Source organism: Podarcis vaucheri (genome assembly GCF_965113315.1).
Source record: "Podarcis vaucheri genome assembly, chromosome: 6".
Classification (NCBI taxonomy): domain Eukaryota; kingdom Metazoa; phylum Chordata; class Lepidosauria; order Squamata; family Lacertidae; genus Podarcis; species Podarcis vaucheri.
In genome coordinates, this window is record NC_138764.1 from 30,151,554 (window position 1) to 30,171,441 (window position 19,888).

Below are 19,888 nucleotides of genomic sequence, written 5' to 3' on the forward strand. Positions count from 1 at the left end.
ATGAATTTGAACTGCAGCAATAATTGTTGGTGAACGCTGTACAGTTTGGAAAGTTGTTTTCTTTCATTTTCTTTTTATGTTGGTTATCTCCCACATACTTTCCCCCTGAGACATGACCCATGTGGTCCTTGCTCAGACTGACAAGTGAGAAGCAACAGGGATAGAAACTATTACCATCTTACAGTTCCCATTCCCCAATTGGTCCCTTCAGTCCTGATAATGTTAGTAGGAATTGTGATATCATCATGACATGATCTGTGGCTTCCACTGATGTGCTCTGAGGTACCACCCTGTGAAGGAAACGTCTGGTGTTTTCTAGCCCATAGACATGTTCTGCATTTTCTGCTTTTCTCTATGAACACACACTGGGTTTAAGCTCTGATCTATATAGCATGCTAGGGCCAGTCCTCACATTAAAAATAAAATAAAATCATGTGGTGTAGCCCTTGGGGAACTGAACCATTCAGAGTGCTTATGGGAGATTTAATTATTTGAATGCTCTCCCATGCTAAAAACTCCTTCAAGGTGGAAATAAAACACACCTGGGAGAAAGTGTGTGCACTACCATTATGTACTACCTTTCCTCATCTAGTGTGGTGCTTTTTAAATTATTGTTAAGTGGAGAATATATATTATATTTCACCTACAATGTGAAGTGACACTATATCAAAATGGTTGTTCCTTGTGTCTTTATGAGTCTTAAAGACTTGGATGAAATCTTTGAATGGTAGGTGCAGAGCGCTTCACAGAAAATCTGCCTTAGCTATCTTAAACATACGCTGGAAGCAGAGTATTATTAAATAATTCCACCTAGATAGCAAAAATAAGAATGGTTAGACTGTGCATTTGAAATACAGTTGGTTAAGCTGTTCTGTCAGGTGGCAATTGGAAAAAACTTGCTTTGCGTGAATGCCTGCTTTGTTGGTGTTTCTAGGCCTGTATCCTTTGCATGAATTCAGTTTGACTATTCTTTCCTGCAGTGCTGAGTACCTGTTTCAGAAATAACTTCTAGAGAGCCAGCTTGTAGCACCCACAGGACCTTGGTGATTTCAGGAAACGTGGGACCGCTTCTGGGCTCACAATCTGAAACCACTCACACGGGAGTGCTGTTGGTTGACAAACAGTGCCTACACTTGGGAGTTTTTTGTCTTGTCACCACATTTTGTTTGATGGTGTGGGTCATGTAGGAAGGCCATGTTTGGAGATGCTGGTATTCCCAGAGTGCATATCACATGGACGTTGATGTGTCTCTGGTAACAGTCCAACTCCCAAGGCACTTTTGTTGTAGGCATGTGTTAACATCTGAACTCGGCCATAGAATCAGCAACGCATAGTGCCTTGTTCCAGCAAATCTACCCGTGCTTATAATTAGTTAAATTTTCTGACAGCTTGTATAAAACAGCTTGAATAAAATACTTTATTTGGCCTGGGCTTGTGAAAATTCTATTTAGGAAATGCTGTGATATATATTGGGATGCGGGTGGCGCTGTGGGTTAAACCACAGAGCCTAGGACTTGCCGATCAGAAGGTCGGCGGTTCGAACCCCCGCGATGGGGTGAGCTCCCATTGCTCAGTCCCTGCTCTTGCCAACCTAGCAGTTCAAAAGCATGTCAAAGTGCAAGTAGATAATAGGTACCGCTCCGGTGGGAAGGTAAACGGCGTTTCCGTGTGCTGCTCTGGTTTGCCAGAAGCGGCTTAGTCATGTTGGCCACATGACCCGGAAGCTGTACGCCGGCTCCCTCGGCCAATAAAGCGAGATGAGTGCCACAACTCAGAGTCGGTCATGACTGGACCTAATGGTCAGGGGTCCCTTTACCTTTACCTTTATGATATATATTGTGTAGAATGGCTGATGGAATTGCATAGAACCGTTAGCAGTTCCCTTTTAATATGGCTATATGAAGAGAAAAGTTAGTTATTTTTAACTAATGAAATGGACCCAAATGTGCTTGCTACGGCAGTGATGAAATGAATATTTTCGGTTTCTTTCTTCTTAGATCTGCTGCATCCTGCCTGTAACACCACTTAATATTTTAAAGACAAAAAGTAGCAAGGATTATTCATGTTGCACATGAACATGTTCACCTATATGGTACCCAAGATTTCTGTGATCTTTCCATGCACTTTTTCTTAGTTTCCACTTAAGGCTGTAGACCTCCTTGGATAGGACACAACTCTTAAGAGTATAGCTCTTTGGGATTTTTGTAGAGGTCCTTTTGATGGTGCTTTAAGTGCTTCCAGTAAGCCCTATGCTGAGTGACAATGCATCTGAAGAATAAGTTGGCTAGTGGCAGCTGGCCAGTTATTTTATTACTGCTATCAATTTCAGGTGAAGTGGAGATCACTTAACTCTACAGTCTGTTATTCAAACTGGCTTATGTTATTATGTAGTTCACATTAATTACAACATTTACCATTCGATCTGGTCCAATGCAGATAGGTAAAGGTAAAGGTACCCCTGCCCGTATGGGCCAGTCTTGCCAGACTCTAGGGTTGTGCGCCCATCTCACTCTATAGGCCGGGGGCCAGCGCTGTCCGCAGACACTTCCGGGTCACGTGGCCAGCGTGACAAAGCTGCATCTGGCGAGCCAGCGCAGCACACGGAACGCCGTTTACCTTCCCGCTGGTAAGCGGTCCCTATTTATCTACTTGCACCCGGAGGGGGCTTTCGAACTGCTAGGTGGGCAGGCGCTGGGACCGAGCAGCGGGAGCGCACCCCGCCGCGGGGATTCGAACCGCCGACCTTTCGATCGGCAAGCCCTAGGCGCTGAGGCTTTTACCCACAGCGCCACCCGCGTCCTGTTCACATTAATTACAACATTTACCATTCGATCTGGTCCAATGCAGATACTTATCCTTAAAAAGTATTTTTGTTCTGTCTTGGAAGAACATCAAGATTGGGTGAGAACAATCATAGCCACTGATGGCTTGCCTATACAGTAGCTGCTTTGGTTATTGTCAGCACCTAGTCAAAAAAATCCCTCTGTATCTTCTTCTAGCATACTCAACTGAGAGATTCCACAGTGTGGAACTGTGTACAGTTACGCAATGTAAAATGAAGACACACATAATATTTTTAAACCGGTAGAGGTCCCTAGAAAAAGGGATTGATTGTTAAACTACTCTGGTAATGATACAGCTGTACCTTGGAAGTCGAACGGAATCCATTCTGGAAGTGCGTTTGACTTCCAAAATGTTTGGAAACCAAAGCGCTGCTTCTGATTGGCTGCAGGAAGCTGCAGAGGTCCTGTCGGATGTCTGGGTTCCAAAGAACGTTTGGAAACCAGAACACTCACTCCCGGGTTTGCGGTGTTTGGGAGCCAAAATGTCCAAGTACCAGGATCGAAGGTACAACTGTAGTTTTGTGAGGGGGTGTTGTTAACCGGTCTCAGCACCCTTAACAAATTACAGTTTCCAGGATTCTTTGGCTGTTTAAAGTGGTTTGATGCTGATTTACCTATAAAGTGCAGATAGGGCCTTAGGACTTCTTGACCTGGCCTTTCAGATGTTAGAATCATAGAGCTGGAAGGGAACCTGAGGGTCATCTAGTCCAACCCCATGCATTGCAGGCGCCATTGTTGGACAACTCCCACCATCACTGAACACTGGCCATGCAAGTTGCATTCCAGCAACACATTTGGAGGTCTCTGAGCTGAATGAGCATTCTTCTCCCAATGATACAAAAACGCATTAATACAAAAATCACCTGCCGCAGCTGCATTAACTATTGAAAACAATATTTATAAAAGGGGACATCACAATTATTAAAGCGATGGGGCTGGGTAAATGAAAACATAAGGAATAGCAATGATATTCTGTGGAACTTTGTTGGATAGGAATAAGAGGCTTTTGGCTGTGGCTGCATTTAAGAAGTTGGCCTGGGATCAAGGCCCTGCATTGCCAAGTTTCACACCAGTATTGGGGACCACTCACTTTTATTAGCTGCTGCCTCAGTGCATCAGGCTATGTTAGCATTGGAAAAGAAAAGAAAAAAGTGTATTTGGGCACCCAAGTTTCTTTCTGCTATGTGTAGTTGAACATTATCACAAGAAGCATACCTTGGTCTAAGTTAAATTAACATTTGAGCAACTGTCTGTTCGGCTGAAGACACTTAAGAACAGTGGCTCATTCACATTTAATGGGATTTCCACAATTCCCAACATTAGCTGGGAAAGCCCATGGGTGCCTTCTACACAAAGAATGTTCTAGAGTAAAAGACATAACAAATTGGGGCTTGTGTTCTCTCGTTAAATGCATTATAAACACTAGTAGGGAGCTTAACTCTGGGGTCAGAAGCGTTTAAAAGTTATGAACTTTCCTCTGTGCTGCAAGCAAATGAACATCAAATCCAGGCTTAACAAATAACTGTGAGGAAAATGTTCTCATTTTAAGAGCCATTTCCTTAAATTTTCTCCTCTGTTCTGAAATTTATAGACGTTGGGTTTTTTGGCTGAATGTTGTCAAATAATGGGCAGGTCCTGGTCTTTGTTTCAGTCAGAACTCGCCAGAACTGAGTTCTGGCACCTCTCAAGTGGGCGCCATTGCCGTTCTAAGAGAACAATTTTTCTTGAAAAATAGCACTGGGCAATAATAACTGGAATTGGTCTTCTGTTTAGTAGTGAAAAAGCTGACAGGAAGTGGGCTTGTCTCAATAAAGGCAGGAGAAGCATGAGGCGTTTCCATATGCTCTGTTCTTAGGCATACATTTTTGTGGGTGTCTCTCCCTCGGGGTAAGAGCAGAGAGAAAGCTTTGTCCCTCCTCTCAACTGTCTTGCTAATTGAGGGAGCAATTTTGTGTTCCCTGGACTGAGGGGCTGTAGGATTATGATGACCTCCCTCTCTGTGGGAGATCCACCTGGACCAATGGTGGAAAGTTAAATGGTAGAGCCAGAAACTGAATTCTTCCAGGGACAGGTCAGGGAAAGGCCTTGGATTTGCCAAAGCTGCTGTTTCCCAGAAAGGGTAAAAAAAAAAAAAGGCCAGCCCAGGAACTGGTATACCAGTTCCTCACCTATTAGCATCAACAGGAGAGAATTGAAAGTGCTCCTCTCCTCCTGTTCTGGATGATGCAAACCACATAATCACTTTAGGATTGCTCTGTTGGCTTGTTCCATAGAACTTAATAAGAACCATTGAGAACGGAGTCATTCCTTACATAGCCCCTACCTAGAATTTGCTTCTGATCCACATAAAGCTGTGACAAAGAAATGGAGCCCTGGAATTGGTATGGATATGCATCACAAACGTACATGGATTAAATCGTAGCAATAGCCCCACATAATGTAAAACATTAACACAAATATAAATGGCTTCCCCCCTTTTCCTTTTTTTGTTTTTGTTTTTACAGAATTGTTTCTATTACTGGGGATTTGCTGCCTGGCTTGCTTATTATATCAACCATCCTCTTTACACACCGCCCTGTAAGTAGCAGCATAACACACATTTTACTTTTTATTTTGTTTTAGCATTTCATTAACGGTGCTAACTGAGTGCTAAATTGAATCTTCCCTTGTTTTTGTCTTGCAGCTTATGGACAAAAGCAGGTCAATCTCGCTTTGATCATGTTCCTGGTGAGTAAATTGCAAATATAAATACTATATTGTAAGAAATTTCCTTTGTTGTACTTTAGATAGCATATGGAATGGGCAAATGCAGATGTACAAATGGCGACTATATTCCTGACCGCAGCTTTAAAATGCCAGTTTCAGTAGAGAGGAAGGTTCCTCCCTCCCCTTTGTCAGAAGGGTTTTATAGAATCTGGGATGTGGCTATTACATATAAACTCATTTACTATGTGCAAGCAAGGGGCAAAGGATTGTAGGAAAATAGATTTATAGAGATATGGATGACTTGCTTCTTTTTGGATTGACAAATTTAAATAATTGAATAATAATAATAATTTTAATTTAGTAATTTAAATAATACCATGTGCACCATTTCTTTTGGTTTGAAAAATGATTTTCAAAAGAAATGTTGCATTTCCCCCCCCCCTTTTCGTATAATAATAGGTTATAAATGCGAAATTAAGTAAACTGAATGAAATGGTCCTGAAATCTTCCAATGAATTAAACCACTGATGCCACTTTAAGGGGGCTTTTTATAAGGGACATATTGTGCGGGGAGGGGAGCTTTATCCCTTCCCTCCCCAGCTATGATCCTGGTGCTTAGTGTAGAGTGGGCTAATGAGAACATTGTTGTTCTACTAATCCTCATAATTGCATTTGTTCAGAGGGCTCTTTATTTAAAGCAGTCTTTGTTTTAATTGTCTTTATTTCTGTCTCATTGCAGACATGTGAAGCTGGAAACTTTTCTATCCATGTTGCACTTAGTAATTTGAGAAGAGATGGTAAAAGTTGAGTGCTTAGTTTCTGTTGTTATTATCATCATCATCATTAATTGGCTTGAGTTAGGGTGGGCTTTCAAAGGTGTAAACTGACCTCCCCCTCAGCATTTATTTATTTTGGTAAAGATCATTAATACTTCTGCAATCCTTGAGGTTCCTCCAAGCCTACTGATACCTACTAGTCGGTGCTGTTTTGGTTACAAAAGGATTTGCATCAGAGAATTAGTTCATATTAGTATATTGGATTAAAGCTACAATTATTCTAGGCAGACAGTCCACTGCAGGAACTGCCTGAAGGTAGTCAGTCAGCATAGGTTATTGGCTAATGACATTGCCATTTTAAAAAAAGATTTCCAAATATGCAAGGCAAGGGAGGAGGAAAAAGGACTTCTACTCTAAACTGTCTAGTCTTACGGAGAGCGAAAAATGATTCCTAGCTTAGCTCATTATAGAATGGTCCTTTTCATCCCATCCCACAGCTGATCATTCTGTAATCCAGAGAAGAGCAGACTTCAGACTTGCGGGAGCTACTTTGGGTTTTACCAGAACCCCTATATTTACCAACTAGAGCCATGCTGTCAAACCATATGCTATAGGGAAAATGTGTCTGTATACAGAAAGTACCACTAGTTTTACATTTCTGTGGATATTTTAAATCAATAGGATCCAAGACCAGTAAGATCCCATATCCGACGAAAAATCCTTTCACATGGCTGTTTTATTTTGTGTCCTGCCCTAACTATACTTATGAGGTATGTATGTTTGAAAACTGAATGGACCACTAATGTTTAGCTTATGCTTAAAGATTGGTGTAAGATTTTGCTTTTGTAGGGGGAGTGTAAAGAAATGTTCAGGATTTCATGGGGGCAACTTCTGGGATGAGAAACTCAGTAAAATGCATGTATTTTATTATCCCACCTTGGCTACAAAAGCACAGCTGAGTTGCATCTCAAACACACCCTTTACTTTGAAACAGCGTTTAAGCTGCACCTCTCAGTGAAACTGATGAAAAAAAGGGTAAGTTAAAGATTGTTTTTTTAAAAATTGCCCAGTGAAAGAGCTAAATTAGTCAGATAATGAATTGGAGTGTGTAAACAGGAGTATTGCAGGAGGTTGTTTAGAGGATTGTGCAACTATGCAGGTCCTATTACATTTTCACATTATGGCAGAGCTGGCTCTACCATGAATTAGGCCAGGCATAGGCAAACTCGGCCCTCCAGATGTTTTGGGACTACAACTCCCATCATCCCTGACCACTGGCACTGTTAACTAGGGGTGATGGGAGTTGTAGTCCCAAAAACATCTGGAGGGCCAAGTTGGCCTATGCCTGAATCAGGCTGTGTGACACAGCCCACCTTTGCAGTACTAGCAAAGGGTAGAAAAAGTGTACCAGTTATTTAGCTGCTTGCATTTTTGTGTGTCCGTGTTCTTTGGATTTTGTGTTGGATATCAAAATATTCTGAGCTCTGTCTCTACATCATATTGACTTTTGCGTTTGGAGCATAGGAATTTATTGTTTGCCTTCATTGTCTTACTTGAGACTTGCAGCGTCATTTGCTGCAAAGGGATGTTGCAGCAGAGTGTCACTTTTGTAGGAATATAGACTTTATGGAGTGAGCAAGAGTGGGGAAATGCATTATGTACCACGAAAACAAATGCAGTTACTATGCAGATAGCGAATGCATGTGTGCACATATATGAGTTTTCCATGGAGAACTCCCTTCAGAAGCAACCACCTAAAATTCAGAGAGAGAGATTTTTAAAGGATGTCGGGAGGACGTTTGTGTACATGTACCTGTTTTAAAAGCTTTCATACCAAATTCCCAAACTTTTTTTTAAAAAAAACTTGAGAAGAGTGTAAAGAAGTGTTGGGGGCAGCTTCTGAGGTCACTTCCAGATTATTAAGCATTCATCCTCATTGTTTGTGGGGAGATTGTATGACATCATATCAAACCACTGTTGTCCCTGTTTCCATAACACAAAGTCTTTCTTTTAAAAAAACTCTTTTTCATACATGAGTGTCAAATCCACTTAAAATGTACAACCTGAATTTACCCGTGTGCGATTGAATTCCACCCCCAAAATAGTGACTCCCTGGAAAATGCCCCAAACTGGGAAAATTATTAGGAAGAAAAATATGAACACAAAGACTTGGTTAGGATAGGGGTATAGCTTGGAGGTGAGTGACTGGCTAACTGGTTGCATAAATTTTGACTGACCAGGTTTACAGGTGTGTGAGACTGACACTTGCACTCACTGCCTCCATTCTGTCTCAACAGAAACTAAATGCAGTGTTCTAGAATTCTAGACTCATAATTTTAATTTTTTTTCAAAATTGAAGTGTGTATGTGTGTGGGTAGGTCTGTCGAGGTTGCAAAAACAACTCTACAAGGGGGCTGTGCTTTTGTGGATTCTGGTCCATATATCCAAATGGCTCCAGTTACTTCTCTGGTTGTGTGCCTGATTGTATTTCAGTTTTATTACTAAGGTTTTTACAAGCTGATATGAAAAAGAAATGTGTTTTGTATGTATTTTTTAAAAAGGGGACTAGGTTGTTTTAGCAGTTTTTATTGTGTGAAATAGTTTTGCATTTTCTTCACCATTACAGCTGGGGACATGGATTGGTTTTACTATCATGACTCAATGCGTTCCAGGTGAATAAGATTCTTGGTTTGAAAATTTTGGGCTAATATTCCAGCTACAATATTTCATAAACGTTGACCTCTCTCTCTCTCTTTTCTCTTTCTCTCTTTCTCTTTCTCTTTCTCTTTATCTCTCTTGCAGTGGGACTCTTCACCTTTCTTTGTTTCATCCAGATGTCAGTCTGGGCAAAAGATAAACACTCCACCTATATACGAGAGTTTAAGGATTATCCTAGTCTTAGAATGTCTATCATTCCTTTCTTACTGTAAGAACAGGGTTGTTGGGTTTTTTAAAATTAAATTATCAGAAACAAAGTGTATGAGGCTGTATAGACACAACCACAGGCAAAGAAAATAAGTTAGGGTATGAAGATAATTTAGGCAAGGTTTCCCAGGAGCATGCAGAAATTACTATCTAGTGTGGAATTCCATGGGCTCAAAATCTACATAGTGGGGTTGGAGAGCAGGGGGGGGGATTTCACATCTGGCAACCAATGCGCCCTTTGGTTTCAGATAGTACATGGGTAGTACATCTGCTCTTCAGGTAAGACCAGTCACTATTTACTACTGTGGACAATAAAGTTGCTGGATTGGGATGTACCACAGCTATCCCCAACTGCGGTTGAGCTGATCAAAGTACCCGATGAAGAACTGTGTGACCAAATGCTGCATCAGCTGACGATAAGTGGTCCAGCTTGTAATGCCTGGAGAAGTTACTTGAGGAAGACCAAGTAGCTTCCTTACAAATATCAAGCAGCGGAGCATTAGCGGCGAAGGCCGCTGAAGTGGATGCTGATCTGGTTGAGTGAGAAAATAGATGAGTTGGCTGGGGCAGCTTGAGGGATTCATAAGCTACGGAAATGCAAGCCCGTCTCCATCTGGCAAGGGTGGAACTTGAAACCCTCCTCCACAGAGATGAAGGGTGGAAGGACACAAACAAGGAGTCCGTTGTTCTAATTTCTTGTGTTCAATGAATGTACAGCTTTAGTGCCCGATGAACGCCTAAGGAATGCCAGGCCTTTCCCCTAGGGTGCTTTGGATTAGGACAGAAAGTGGGAAGAATTGATTCCTGTTGGACATGGAATCTCGAAAGTACTTTCGGCATGAAGGTACAATCTGTGCCCAGCACTACTTATGGAAGATGCAGAGATGTTTCACCTACCTCCCACAATTCTTAGCTCCTTGGTAACGTGGTGAGGCAATTACCCAATCCAGTGGCTTCATCGTCCACCGTAGTAAATAAATTACTTCTGGTAAATGAGCAACCATAGCTCATTGAGTTCCGGGCTTTTTTGATTCGTCTACTACTTTTGATTCGTACTATATGGAACCAAAGGGGCACATTGGTTGCCAAATGTGAAATACATTGGCATTATTTTCAGCATTCCTACTCCGCTAACATCTTCATGTATTTTTAAAATTTGTGGGATTCAGTATTGGTTTTATCTTCTCCCCCAATCCCCGTGTTGTTATCTTTAGCCATGAAGGGTGTTCAGAGCTAACTGTTTGGCAAAGGTATTATCCACTGTTGCTGAAAGAATACACTTTCTGTAAAAGTCTGGGCCAGGCCCTGTGGCAAAAAGGAAGCATGAGAATTGGGTGTGAAACAGTCTGGAATTCCACAAACAGATATGTTTTGAGGGAGGGCAATTTCGGATGATATGTTTATTGAGCGTTCATCCTGATTTGTTTCCAGGGAGGTTAGATCATGATGCATCAAAGCAATTATTATTGTTTTCCCACTCTTTCTGGTGTGTTTCCCTTCACTTTCCTTACTGCAAAAAAGTCTGACTTTGGGAGAAAGTGGGGTTGTTGTGAAAGAGCTCCAAATCCGCTCTAATTGTGCAACCTGATTTCCCCAGTATGTGATTGAATCCCAACCTGAAATAGCAACAGCCTGGAACTGCCCAATCTCTGGACGAATTGTGCTTCAAAGCTGAGGCATAGAAAGCACTGTGGGCGGCTTCAAATCAAGCATTTGCTGTGGGAAATACTTTTACAATGTGAATAAAAGTAGTACACACACACACAGAGAGAGAGAGAGAGCATTGGGAATGAGAACAACATAGTTTAAATGTTCAGAATAATCATTTGAAACAGACCTGTTTGGGAATGAACCATTTCAGACTGCAAGGTGAGAGTTGCCTATTTGAATGTTTCCATTGCAAGAAACTCCCAGATTTATATAAAACTTGAACATGAAGGGAAAAGGGTTCTTGTGTGTCTCTTGCCCTATTTAGCATGCTCTTGTTGTCTTACTGGATGGCTGATAGTTGTATTTTGTATTAGATTTTAATATTTTGGGACTTGATGCTATGTTTTGGATAAGCTGTTTTTTATTTATTAATTGTGGTTATTTTTGTATTGGTTTTTATTTAGTAAGTTGACTTGACAGGGTTTTAACCTTAAAAGTGGTCCAGAAATATTTTAAATTATTACATTCAGGGTGTCCTGTTAAATGGAAGAAGCATTCAAACATTCACCACCCTGCAGTCTGAAGTGATGCAATACCAACAAGGCTATCATGTGATTATTCTACTTGCATTTCTCATTCTTGGAAAACACTTCATGCTATACCCTGGTGCATGCTTACTTGAGAGTAGGGATAGCAAATCAGTTAGTCTTGGTTCTCTGTTTCTCATGATTGTAGTCTTAAATTCGGTCCTCCACATTTATACAGCATTTTGTGAATTTTCTGTTAGAAAATATCCTCCTGAAAGTGCTTCAGCATTTTAATATGAATGTCTGCTAGAAAACACATTTTTGTATGTTGTTTTGACTAATGCACACATTTTTGCAAGCAATGTCTCCTTAATATAATGCATTTTTAACGTTATTTTCACTAATATTCATTTTTATGTACACTTTTAACTACTATATGCATTTTTGTAAACATTGGTTGGTTGGAGAATTGCATCACAAAATTTGGATAAGTGTGAATTTCTAAGGGTGGCTATGTTCTGGTACTCATAGTTTTGGAAAGCGTAAATTTGGCTTTAAATGCAAAGTGAATTGAATTGGCCCCCATTGTTATTATCATAGGCTCAGGGATGCTTCCTTTTAAGTAGACATGCATAGGAGTGGGTTGCCCATGTACTTGCAAATTTACCGTATTTTTCGCTCTATAACACGCACCCGACCATAACACGCACGTAGTTTTTAGAGGAGGAAAATCCGTAGGCATGCCACCCGTAGGCATTCCCTCCATAACACGCACAGACATTTCCCCTTACTTTTTAGGAGGAAAAAAGTGAGTATTATGGTGCAAAAAATACGGTAAGTAGAACAATTGGTACTTAACTTGAAGAGTAGATTTGTGTTGCCAGCACAGGACTATGAGCTATGGCTTTGCCCCTTTGACGAAGGAGGGAGTGAAGATTTAGGAAATAGATGGCTCCTTTGTCCTCAGCATTGCAGACTCACTAAGCACAAGAAGTAGTCCATGGAGTCTCATCAGTTAATAAGCAAATAATATACAGTAATAAAGCCGAATTCCTATGGAACAAGAACTTTTCCTAACTGTCTGAACTATTTAACAATGTGGCAGGCCATTATAAGATGGGGTCTCACGCTGGCGACACAGATCTACTATTCAGGTATGTACCAATTGTACTATTTCCTTTTGCCAGCATGGCACTACTGGTTGGGACATACCAAAGCTCTCCCAACTAGGGTGGGTACCACTGCGGGCAGGCTTGTTGGAGGACCCTCTGGCCAATGGCAGTGTCAGCTGACACCCAGGTGTCTTGTCTTAGTGTATGGTAAAGGTACTGGGAGATGCTCAGGTGGCTGCCCTGCAGATTTTCAGTAGGGAGGCATTTGTGAAGTATGCCACCAGGCTGTCTGCTGCCCCAGAGGAATGTGCTGTCGGTTTGGCAGGGACAGGTAGCCGTTACGCCTCATATGCCGTTGTAACGCAGGTGCAAATCCATCAGCATCATGTGTTTGGGGTGACTTTTCTACCTAACATAGAATGGTGGAATGATTGCCAAAGCACTTTGGTATGGGTTATATAGACCTTAAGTACCCTGCCTACATCTTAAGGCAGAGCTTTCCAAACTGTGTGTTGCTGGAAAGGGAGCAGACAGCCCGCTGATTTGCTAGTAAAACTGAATTACTGTGTTGCAAAATGATGCATGTCTAAAAAGTGTGTCACCAACGTGAAAAGTTTGGAAAGCTCTGGTCTAAGGTATGCCAGGCCTTTTCAAGAGGGTGGTATGGATTGGGGGGAAATCTACGTAGTATCAGTTCCTGCTGTAGGTGGAGTTTGGAAAGGACATTAGGCAGGATCAGTATGGAGGATGTCTTTGTCTTTGTGGAATATGCAGGGGCGTTGGACCACCAGTAGGTGTTAAGTTCAGATATTCCTTGTGGCAGTCACATCTGCCTGCAGAGTAAGACCTTGAATGATAGTGTGCAGAGTAGTAGCTCTTTACTGGTGGCTCCAGAGAAAGTCAGTGGGGGTACAAAAGGTAGCAGGAAAGGGAAAAGCTATTTTTAAAAAGTTGTTTTAAATTTGAAAATGAAGGTAAGCAGAAGAAGAATAAAGTAAATCAGAAGAAAAAATGAAGAAAGTGTCTAGAGGAAAAAAAGGAGTAAAATCATGGGAGCCCAAGGAAACTGTGACTATCTTCATCAAAGGTAGGAACGAAAACTTCCTAAATCTCCATCCCTGCCTTTGTCAAAGGGTCATAGCCTAACCAGTGGTCCCATATTGCCAAAAGGAAATATGGAGGTGTGGTCCTCGAGTTGCTCTTCATATATACCAAAATACAAGGAAATGTGGAAAATATTTTTCCTTATTTTGTGTTCAATGCATTTTAAGAAGGCTCTGTGCAAATTAAATCAGTAAATGAATAAGACATTATGTTACAAAATTTTAAGAACTTGATTTTAAGACTATCAGCAAAGGGACTCTGACTGTTTCTTGATGAAGTTTATTCCTCTAGAAATGTACATAAATTTTTGCAACAATTTGTAAAGAGAATATGCAATAAATTCAAACTTATATTTTGAATTCTGTCCAATTAATTATAGCAATAGAAGACACATTGCAACTGGTGAGTGAAGTTTTAATATTTCTTTAATACCCAATCTTTTTCAAGTTTAAAAAATGCATCCATGATAAGATAAAAAAACCTCTTGTTTCTTTTCACACAGACAATATGTAAATGTTTGTTATACAGCAAAATACATCTGAGAAATGCAAATCACATTTAATGACTTTCAGGATCTGCTTCAAGTTTGTTTCTTTATTCAAAGCTATGTTGGAATTATAGCATTGTCTGTCCTGATACTCAGTACAGGAAACCCTGAGCTAGACCTTCCCAGTCCATCCTCTGCAACTAATTCCATGTTTGAACTGCACTTAATTTTATGTATCGCCTAATATTCAACTGAAACATACTCCCTAGTTCTGCCATCAGAGCAGCTCTTCAGTCTCCTCTTCATGCTAGCCCTTCCAGTATTTGGAGAGCGCTTTTAGGTCTTTGCCTCTTGAGTCACCCATCTGTGGTGTAGTTATTGCTGGGAGTGGCAGTCATGTATATATCAATATATCGCCCAGGACTGGTATGAGGGGCAGAGTGGGATGGCGGTTTCACTCAGCGGTGTATCACTGGTGAAATCGCCTCTGCTCCAGAGTCCCTCTGCTACCAACGCCCAGTGTGCCAAGGGAGAAACATGCTGGAGGCAGAGGGACTCAGGAGCAGTGGTGGTTTCACCAGTGATACCACTGCCGAGGGAGAAACAAGCACCATCAGCAAGGACCAAAATACAGTTTGTTCCTCCCTCCACTTCTTGAAACTGCTCAGCTGAGGAGCATGCAGCTGCCCTTGCCTCAGCCTAGCAGTTTTACGGAGCCGGCGATGGTTTGGGTGCTCTCTTAAAGTGCTCCCACTCCCCAGCTGAGAGATCTTCAAAGATGGAGGAAACGCTACAAACTGAGCCTGTCAGGTTGGCAGTGCTTGCTCCATCTATGAGGGGTGGGCAAGCTGCCTCCTTCCCAGGAGGAAGAAGTAGCTCACCCTTGCCTGCAAAGGCAGCTCCCTCAAGTGTAACGGAGCCCTTGCCTCCGGCTTGCACGAGCCAGAGGCGGGCAGGGGGGACTCCTTTAAAACTTCTCTGTTCAGGGGCACACAGCTGCCTGCCCCACAACAGAGACATTGAGCTTTCTCAGCTGGGGTGGGGGAGCCTTTCCACCCCCCAGCTGAGCAGCAGGCGAGGCACTGGGGTGAAAGTTTCACCCGGCACCTCGTGGGCTGGGGCCAATGCAGCTTGTTTTAGCCTCGCAGTACATCACCAAATCACAATGTTCAGCTGGTGATACATTGTGATGTTGAAAGTCTAACGTCGCCCAGCCCTAATTGTGTAAGTTACTTCTCATTGGGGGTGTGTGGATTTTTAACACCCAGTGTAGTCACTCAAAAAAGTGTGATGCCTGTGTGGTTGAAAGAGATCCACCACCAAAAAACACCCAAGCTACTCTCTAATACCATAACTGAATTAAACAAAGCTATTTATTTTTTGAAAAGTTTTACCTTCAACAGAGCCCCACAGTGGTTATAGTACTAAAACATAGAAAACAATACTAAAAGGTTATTGATCTTGAGATTAGAGCATCTTGAATCAAACCTCAGCTAATGCAATACCTAAGACATAAATCCTTTTTAAAAAAGATGTCAAAATCAATAGCACCTTTGGGGAATCTCTTCTAGATGGTTTCCTGTTGACTTCACTAAGAGCTGCATACAACTACAAGCTATGGTTGGGCTAAATCCAATCTCCATCTGTTAAGATTTTCATGGTGGGAAAAATGGCACAACTGTGAACTCCCCCATTGTACATTTTAATTAGGTTTTAAGTGGGAGTTAAGTAGTATCAAGAGTTGAAAATGAACTGTCAACAGCTGAGGGGAATATTCCAACTTAAAACTAATCTAGTAAAAGTGAGTCACTAATTTAAAGAAGGTCGTGAGAGACCAAATATTTCCTGTTCATCCATAAAATTTTGTGATTCTGTTGCTGGCAGAGACAGCCCATCTTGTGCTTGACTGCTGCCAAGTCTAGATTTGACCCAGAGCATTAATGCCACAGAACAATAGAGACTTTAAATAAACATGTGTGCTTGTTTCTGTTTTTGGTTCAGAATGAAACTAGGAAGCAAAGCACATGCATCCTTGGGCTTAAAAAAATAAATATTACGAACACACAAGTGATTTTGACTAAACATAGTATCTACTCATTTGATGCCATCACTGTGCCAAGCTACAGTTCCTAATATTACATTCTACCTTGCTAAAAAACATTATTTAAGAAATGCACATGCAGCTTCACAGGGCAGAGCCCTCCACAGGCAGCTGTCAAATGTTAACACAATATTTTAAAAATGCTTAAAATACATACAAATCAACCCATTTATAATACTAAAAACTGCTTTAAAAGCCCAGCACAACACTTATAGTAAAAAAGACTGAAAAGCAAAGGTGTTTTTTTTTTTGTTCTGTAAAAGCTTAACGAAGATGGATCCATTCATACATACTTCCTTTGCAGACGAGTTCCAAAGATGCAGGGAAACCACTGAAAGGGGGCTAAAACCTGTGCTGGTGAGAAGCTTATTCAGGATTTGTAGCGCTCTGCTCTGGCCTGGGGCCCAGCTCTTGCGGAGTTTGCTTCACCTGTGGCAGAACTTCTCTATGCAGTTGTCTTGCGATAGAAAGCGGGGGTCACCTTTACCTCTCTACTAGCTCCCGCTGCACGAGGGTGGAGATGAATTTCCTCATCCTCCATCTGTTGTTTAGCAAAGTTGACAAAAACCTGTGGAAGGAAACCGGGAAATGCATAATCAGAACTGCACTTGCTAGAAGGAAGTAGGGAAATCCAGAATGTCCACGACAATATCAGGAACAGAGGTGATTCATGACTCCAGTGTTGACTTTGGAAAGATCTCTCCACGTCCCGTCCCCCCCAGATGTTCATCTCATGCATGCAGTTTTCTAGATCAGGACTGGTGGCTAAGCCCAGTACCTCTAAGGTCAGGACCCAAGGACCTGTCTTTCCCCCACATGAACTGCAATCACCATCTGAGGCCCTTCTTTGTGTGCATCCCCAAACAAGGTTAGGAAGATGGGAACACAAGAATTGGCCATTCCATTGGAAAACAAATAACCTGTGGCCAACCAGATGTTGCTTTAGAGCTGGAGTGAAACATAGAGGAAATAAGCTCTCCTCCTCCAATTAGACTCATGCACAGGCTGACCTGGCAGAAGTCACGAGACGTGGCGTGATTGACAAGGCAATTCCCATACAACGTGTGCAGAAATAAGCCTGCTTCTTACTAACAAGAACTTTCAAAAAGCACACATTAAATACATGTAAGGGTTTTTGTGAGAAAGAAATGGATCTTTTTGTTCTTCAAAGGAAGAGCCATGTCTTGTGAAGCGAAGGCCATTCTTATGACAAGTGCATCACCTTAATTAGTATAATTGGTCTGCAAAGCTTAGTTCTACTGAAAATGACTGACCACCATTATCTCCTCTTTAAATCAACACTTTCCTCACTTAATGCCACTCTCTATTTTCAGATGGTGGGACGCGGGTGGCGCTGTGGGCTAAAGCCTCAACGCCTAGGGCTTGCCGATCGAAAGGTCGGCGGTTCGAATCCCCGCGGCGGGGTGCGCTCCCGCTGTTTGGTCCCAGCGCCTGCCCACCTAGCAGTTCGAAAGCACCCCCGGGTGCAAGTAGATAAATAGGTACCGCTTACCAGCGGGAAGGTAAACGGCGTTCCGTGTGCGGCTCTGGCTCGCCAGAGCAGCGATGTCACGCTGGCCACGTGACCCGGAAGTGTCCCCGGACAGCGCTGGCCCCCGGCCAATAAATGTGAGATGGGCGCACAAACCCCACAGTCTGTCAAGACTGGCCCGTTCGGGCAGGGGTACCTTTACCTTTACCTTATTTTCAGATGAATGGAATCTGGAAGCACACAGCCTTTTAGAAAGAATTGCCTGTTACTAAAACATACTAGGCATTGGGGGGGGGGTTCCCTAAGTGGCGGAGGGCTTGTATTTGTTGAGTTAGCCCCCCCCCATTTTTAGCATATTTTTTTCTTACCTGATCCAGGGTGGTTTGTGTGACAGAGTATTCTTCAATATTCAGGTTGTCCTTGTTAGAGAGAATCAGCCGGAAGATCTTGGCCAGTGAGTAGGCGCATATCTGGTACTGGAGCATGTTATGGTGCTTTTCCCTTTGGATGCTGCCAGGGAAGTTCACTTCTATGAAGTGTTCAGCTAGGCTCAGGTCTGGAGGCAGTCCGGGTTTAGAGGCCTTTATTTTCATGCTGATAATGTATCCATCTCCGTATCTGTGAAATACCCGTGGTATATGAAGTGACGGATTTACTACCCCAGTAAATAATATTCATCCATCAACTACACTAAATCAATGAATAAACATAAGACATGAATCATCAGCTTACTTGTACTTGAGATGTTGGATGGTGCCCAGGCATTTGAAGGTTCCCTTAACCATGATGGCTAGACGTGTGCAGAGCGCCTCACATTCTTCCATGCTTGTAAAGAGAGAAAGCTTGATGTTAAAAAGCCCTGTAGTCCCACTTACTCATATTGACCCCAGCCAGTAAATGCTCCATTGCACTGTAACTTTGTCAGGATGCTCAGCCGTTATTGCAGGCTTGCTGCTGATAGGGGTCTAGAGAGAGCCTCTGACATCTGTGGGATAACCAGCCTCATACAGGCAACTCCCCATTCATGCGCATTCACGGCACATGTGCTGGTTTCAGCACCGCAAGGGGGCCGACTGACATGCACGGTGCCTTGGAACGCAACCCCCATGCTAATGGGGAGTGCCTGTATAACCAACACACTTAAGTTTAATTAATTCATGAAGAGGTTAATGCCATAGTAAGCTGTTCTGCCAGGCTTAACTAAGTTGCTTTGTCCACTTGGGGGGAAAGTCTTGTTTCCGTCAGTCTGCCACGTGAACTCCAGTATGTAAAGAGGTCTGAAAAGAGGTTGCTCCAAGCTTAGACTGCTACCTGCATTTTCTGACTGCTGTATGGAAAAGCACATGAACTGGACCTTCAGAGAGTTTGTAAGTAAACCATTTTTAACTTTCCAAATGTGTGGTCTTTTTCTATGATAGGGGAAATGGTAGATTTCCACCTGCAAACTGAAGTAGTACATTGCTATGAGTACTCACATGCTTGCTCTGAAGGTTTACAACAGCAGCAAGTATTTTTTTTTAAAGGGTGTTAGATTCCCATACTGATTTTACATGGGGAGGTTTGTATTACCTGTGTGACGTAAGGACCACAGCTCTTCCGTCTCTGATCACACTGACAATTGAGTTCCATAAGAAGCGTCGGGACTGAGGGTCCATTCCTGTAGTTGGCTCATCCTGTGAGATGTGGATGATAATAATGATGTGGGTACCCTGAACAAAATACTGCAGCATATGCGCTATACATAACAGCATTTCCTGCTAAGGGCTCCAGCCAGCCTGGAACAGGAGCTTTGTTAGTGCTATTTGGAGCTCAGTGAGAGAAGGACAGATACACCTTTTTATTTTATTTTTCATACTCCTGCAAGGCTCAGGTTTGCATTTTAGCATTCTTACTCTCACACCTTCTAAAAAATGCACGTTTTCAGGTGTTAGGATGAAACATGCCCCCAAATTTAATTTGGGGGGAAAGTGCGACTTAACCTTCCAAAAATATCAGAAACACCATTTGAAGTGGTTCAGCAGAGGACAGCAAGAAAATCAGGGCACTAAATTTTGCAAAGAACCACACCAGGCAAGAAAACAAAATTGGAGTTTGGCACTGTTTGGGGTGTTTCTCAGAGAAATTGGTGTTTTTAATAGTGTGTTGTGTACCGTCCTGATACTTTA

At 42.2% G+C, this 19,888-nt stretch overlaps 2 protein-coding genes across 6 annotated transcripts in view; one reads left to right on the forward strand and one right to left on the reverse strand.

The window, feature by feature from the left end:
• Positions 1 to 19,888, forward strand: part of LOC309535147 (very-long-chain enoyl-CoA reductase-like) — a 49,183-nt gene that overhangs the window by 15,787 nt on the left and 13,508 nt on the right. Inside the window, exons 8-15 of one of the 5 annotated variants that reach the window (XM_082227983.1) lie at positions 5,348 to 5,420; positions 5,527 to 5,570; positions 6,289 to 6,352; positions 7,007 to 7,095; positions 8,952 to 8,997; positions 13,514 to 13,626; positions 14,023 to 14,045; positions 18,954 to 19,090. In XM_082227983.1, coding sequence (XP_082084109.1) covers positions 5,348 to 5,420; positions 5,527 to 5,570; positions 6,289 to 6,352; positions 7,007 to 7,095; positions 8,952 to 8,997; positions 13,514 to 13,554 — 357 coding nt within the window. In that variant the 3' untranslated portion in view covers positions 13,555 to 13,626; positions 14,023 to 14,045; positions 18,954 to 19,090. Of the gene's footprint in view, positions 1 to 5,347; positions 5,421 to 5,526; positions 5,571 to 6,288; positions 6,353 to 7,006; positions 7,096 to 8,951; positions 8,998 to 9,127; positions 12,096 to 12,266; positions 12,673 to 13,513; positions 14,003 to 14,022; positions 14,046 to 17,942; positions 18,069 to 18,953; positions 19,091 to 19,888 lie in introns of those variants that run through there. The other 4 variants (XM_082227981.1, XM_082227980.1, XM_082227979.1 and 1 more) reach the window with 4 other exon arrangements.
• ABCA4 (ATP binding cassette subfamily A member 4) overlaps positions 16,470 to 19,888 on the reverse strand; it is a 102,592-nt gene continuing 99,173 nt past the window's right edge. Inside the window, exons 47-50 of the mRNA XM_082227695.1 lie at positions 19,293 to 19,396; positions 18,456 to 18,548; positions 18,092 to 18,341; positions 16,470 to 16,799 (exon numbers count right to left, since the gene is read on the reverse strand). Of these exons, the coding sequence (XP_082083821.1) occupies positions 16,677 to 16,799; positions 18,092 to 18,341; positions 18,456 to 18,548; positions 19,293 to 19,396 (570 nt within the window). The 3' untranslated portion in view covers positions 16,470 to 16,676. The remainder of the gene's footprint in view (positions 16,800 to 18,091; positions 18,342 to 18,455; positions 18,549 to 19,292; positions 19,397 to 19,888) is intronic.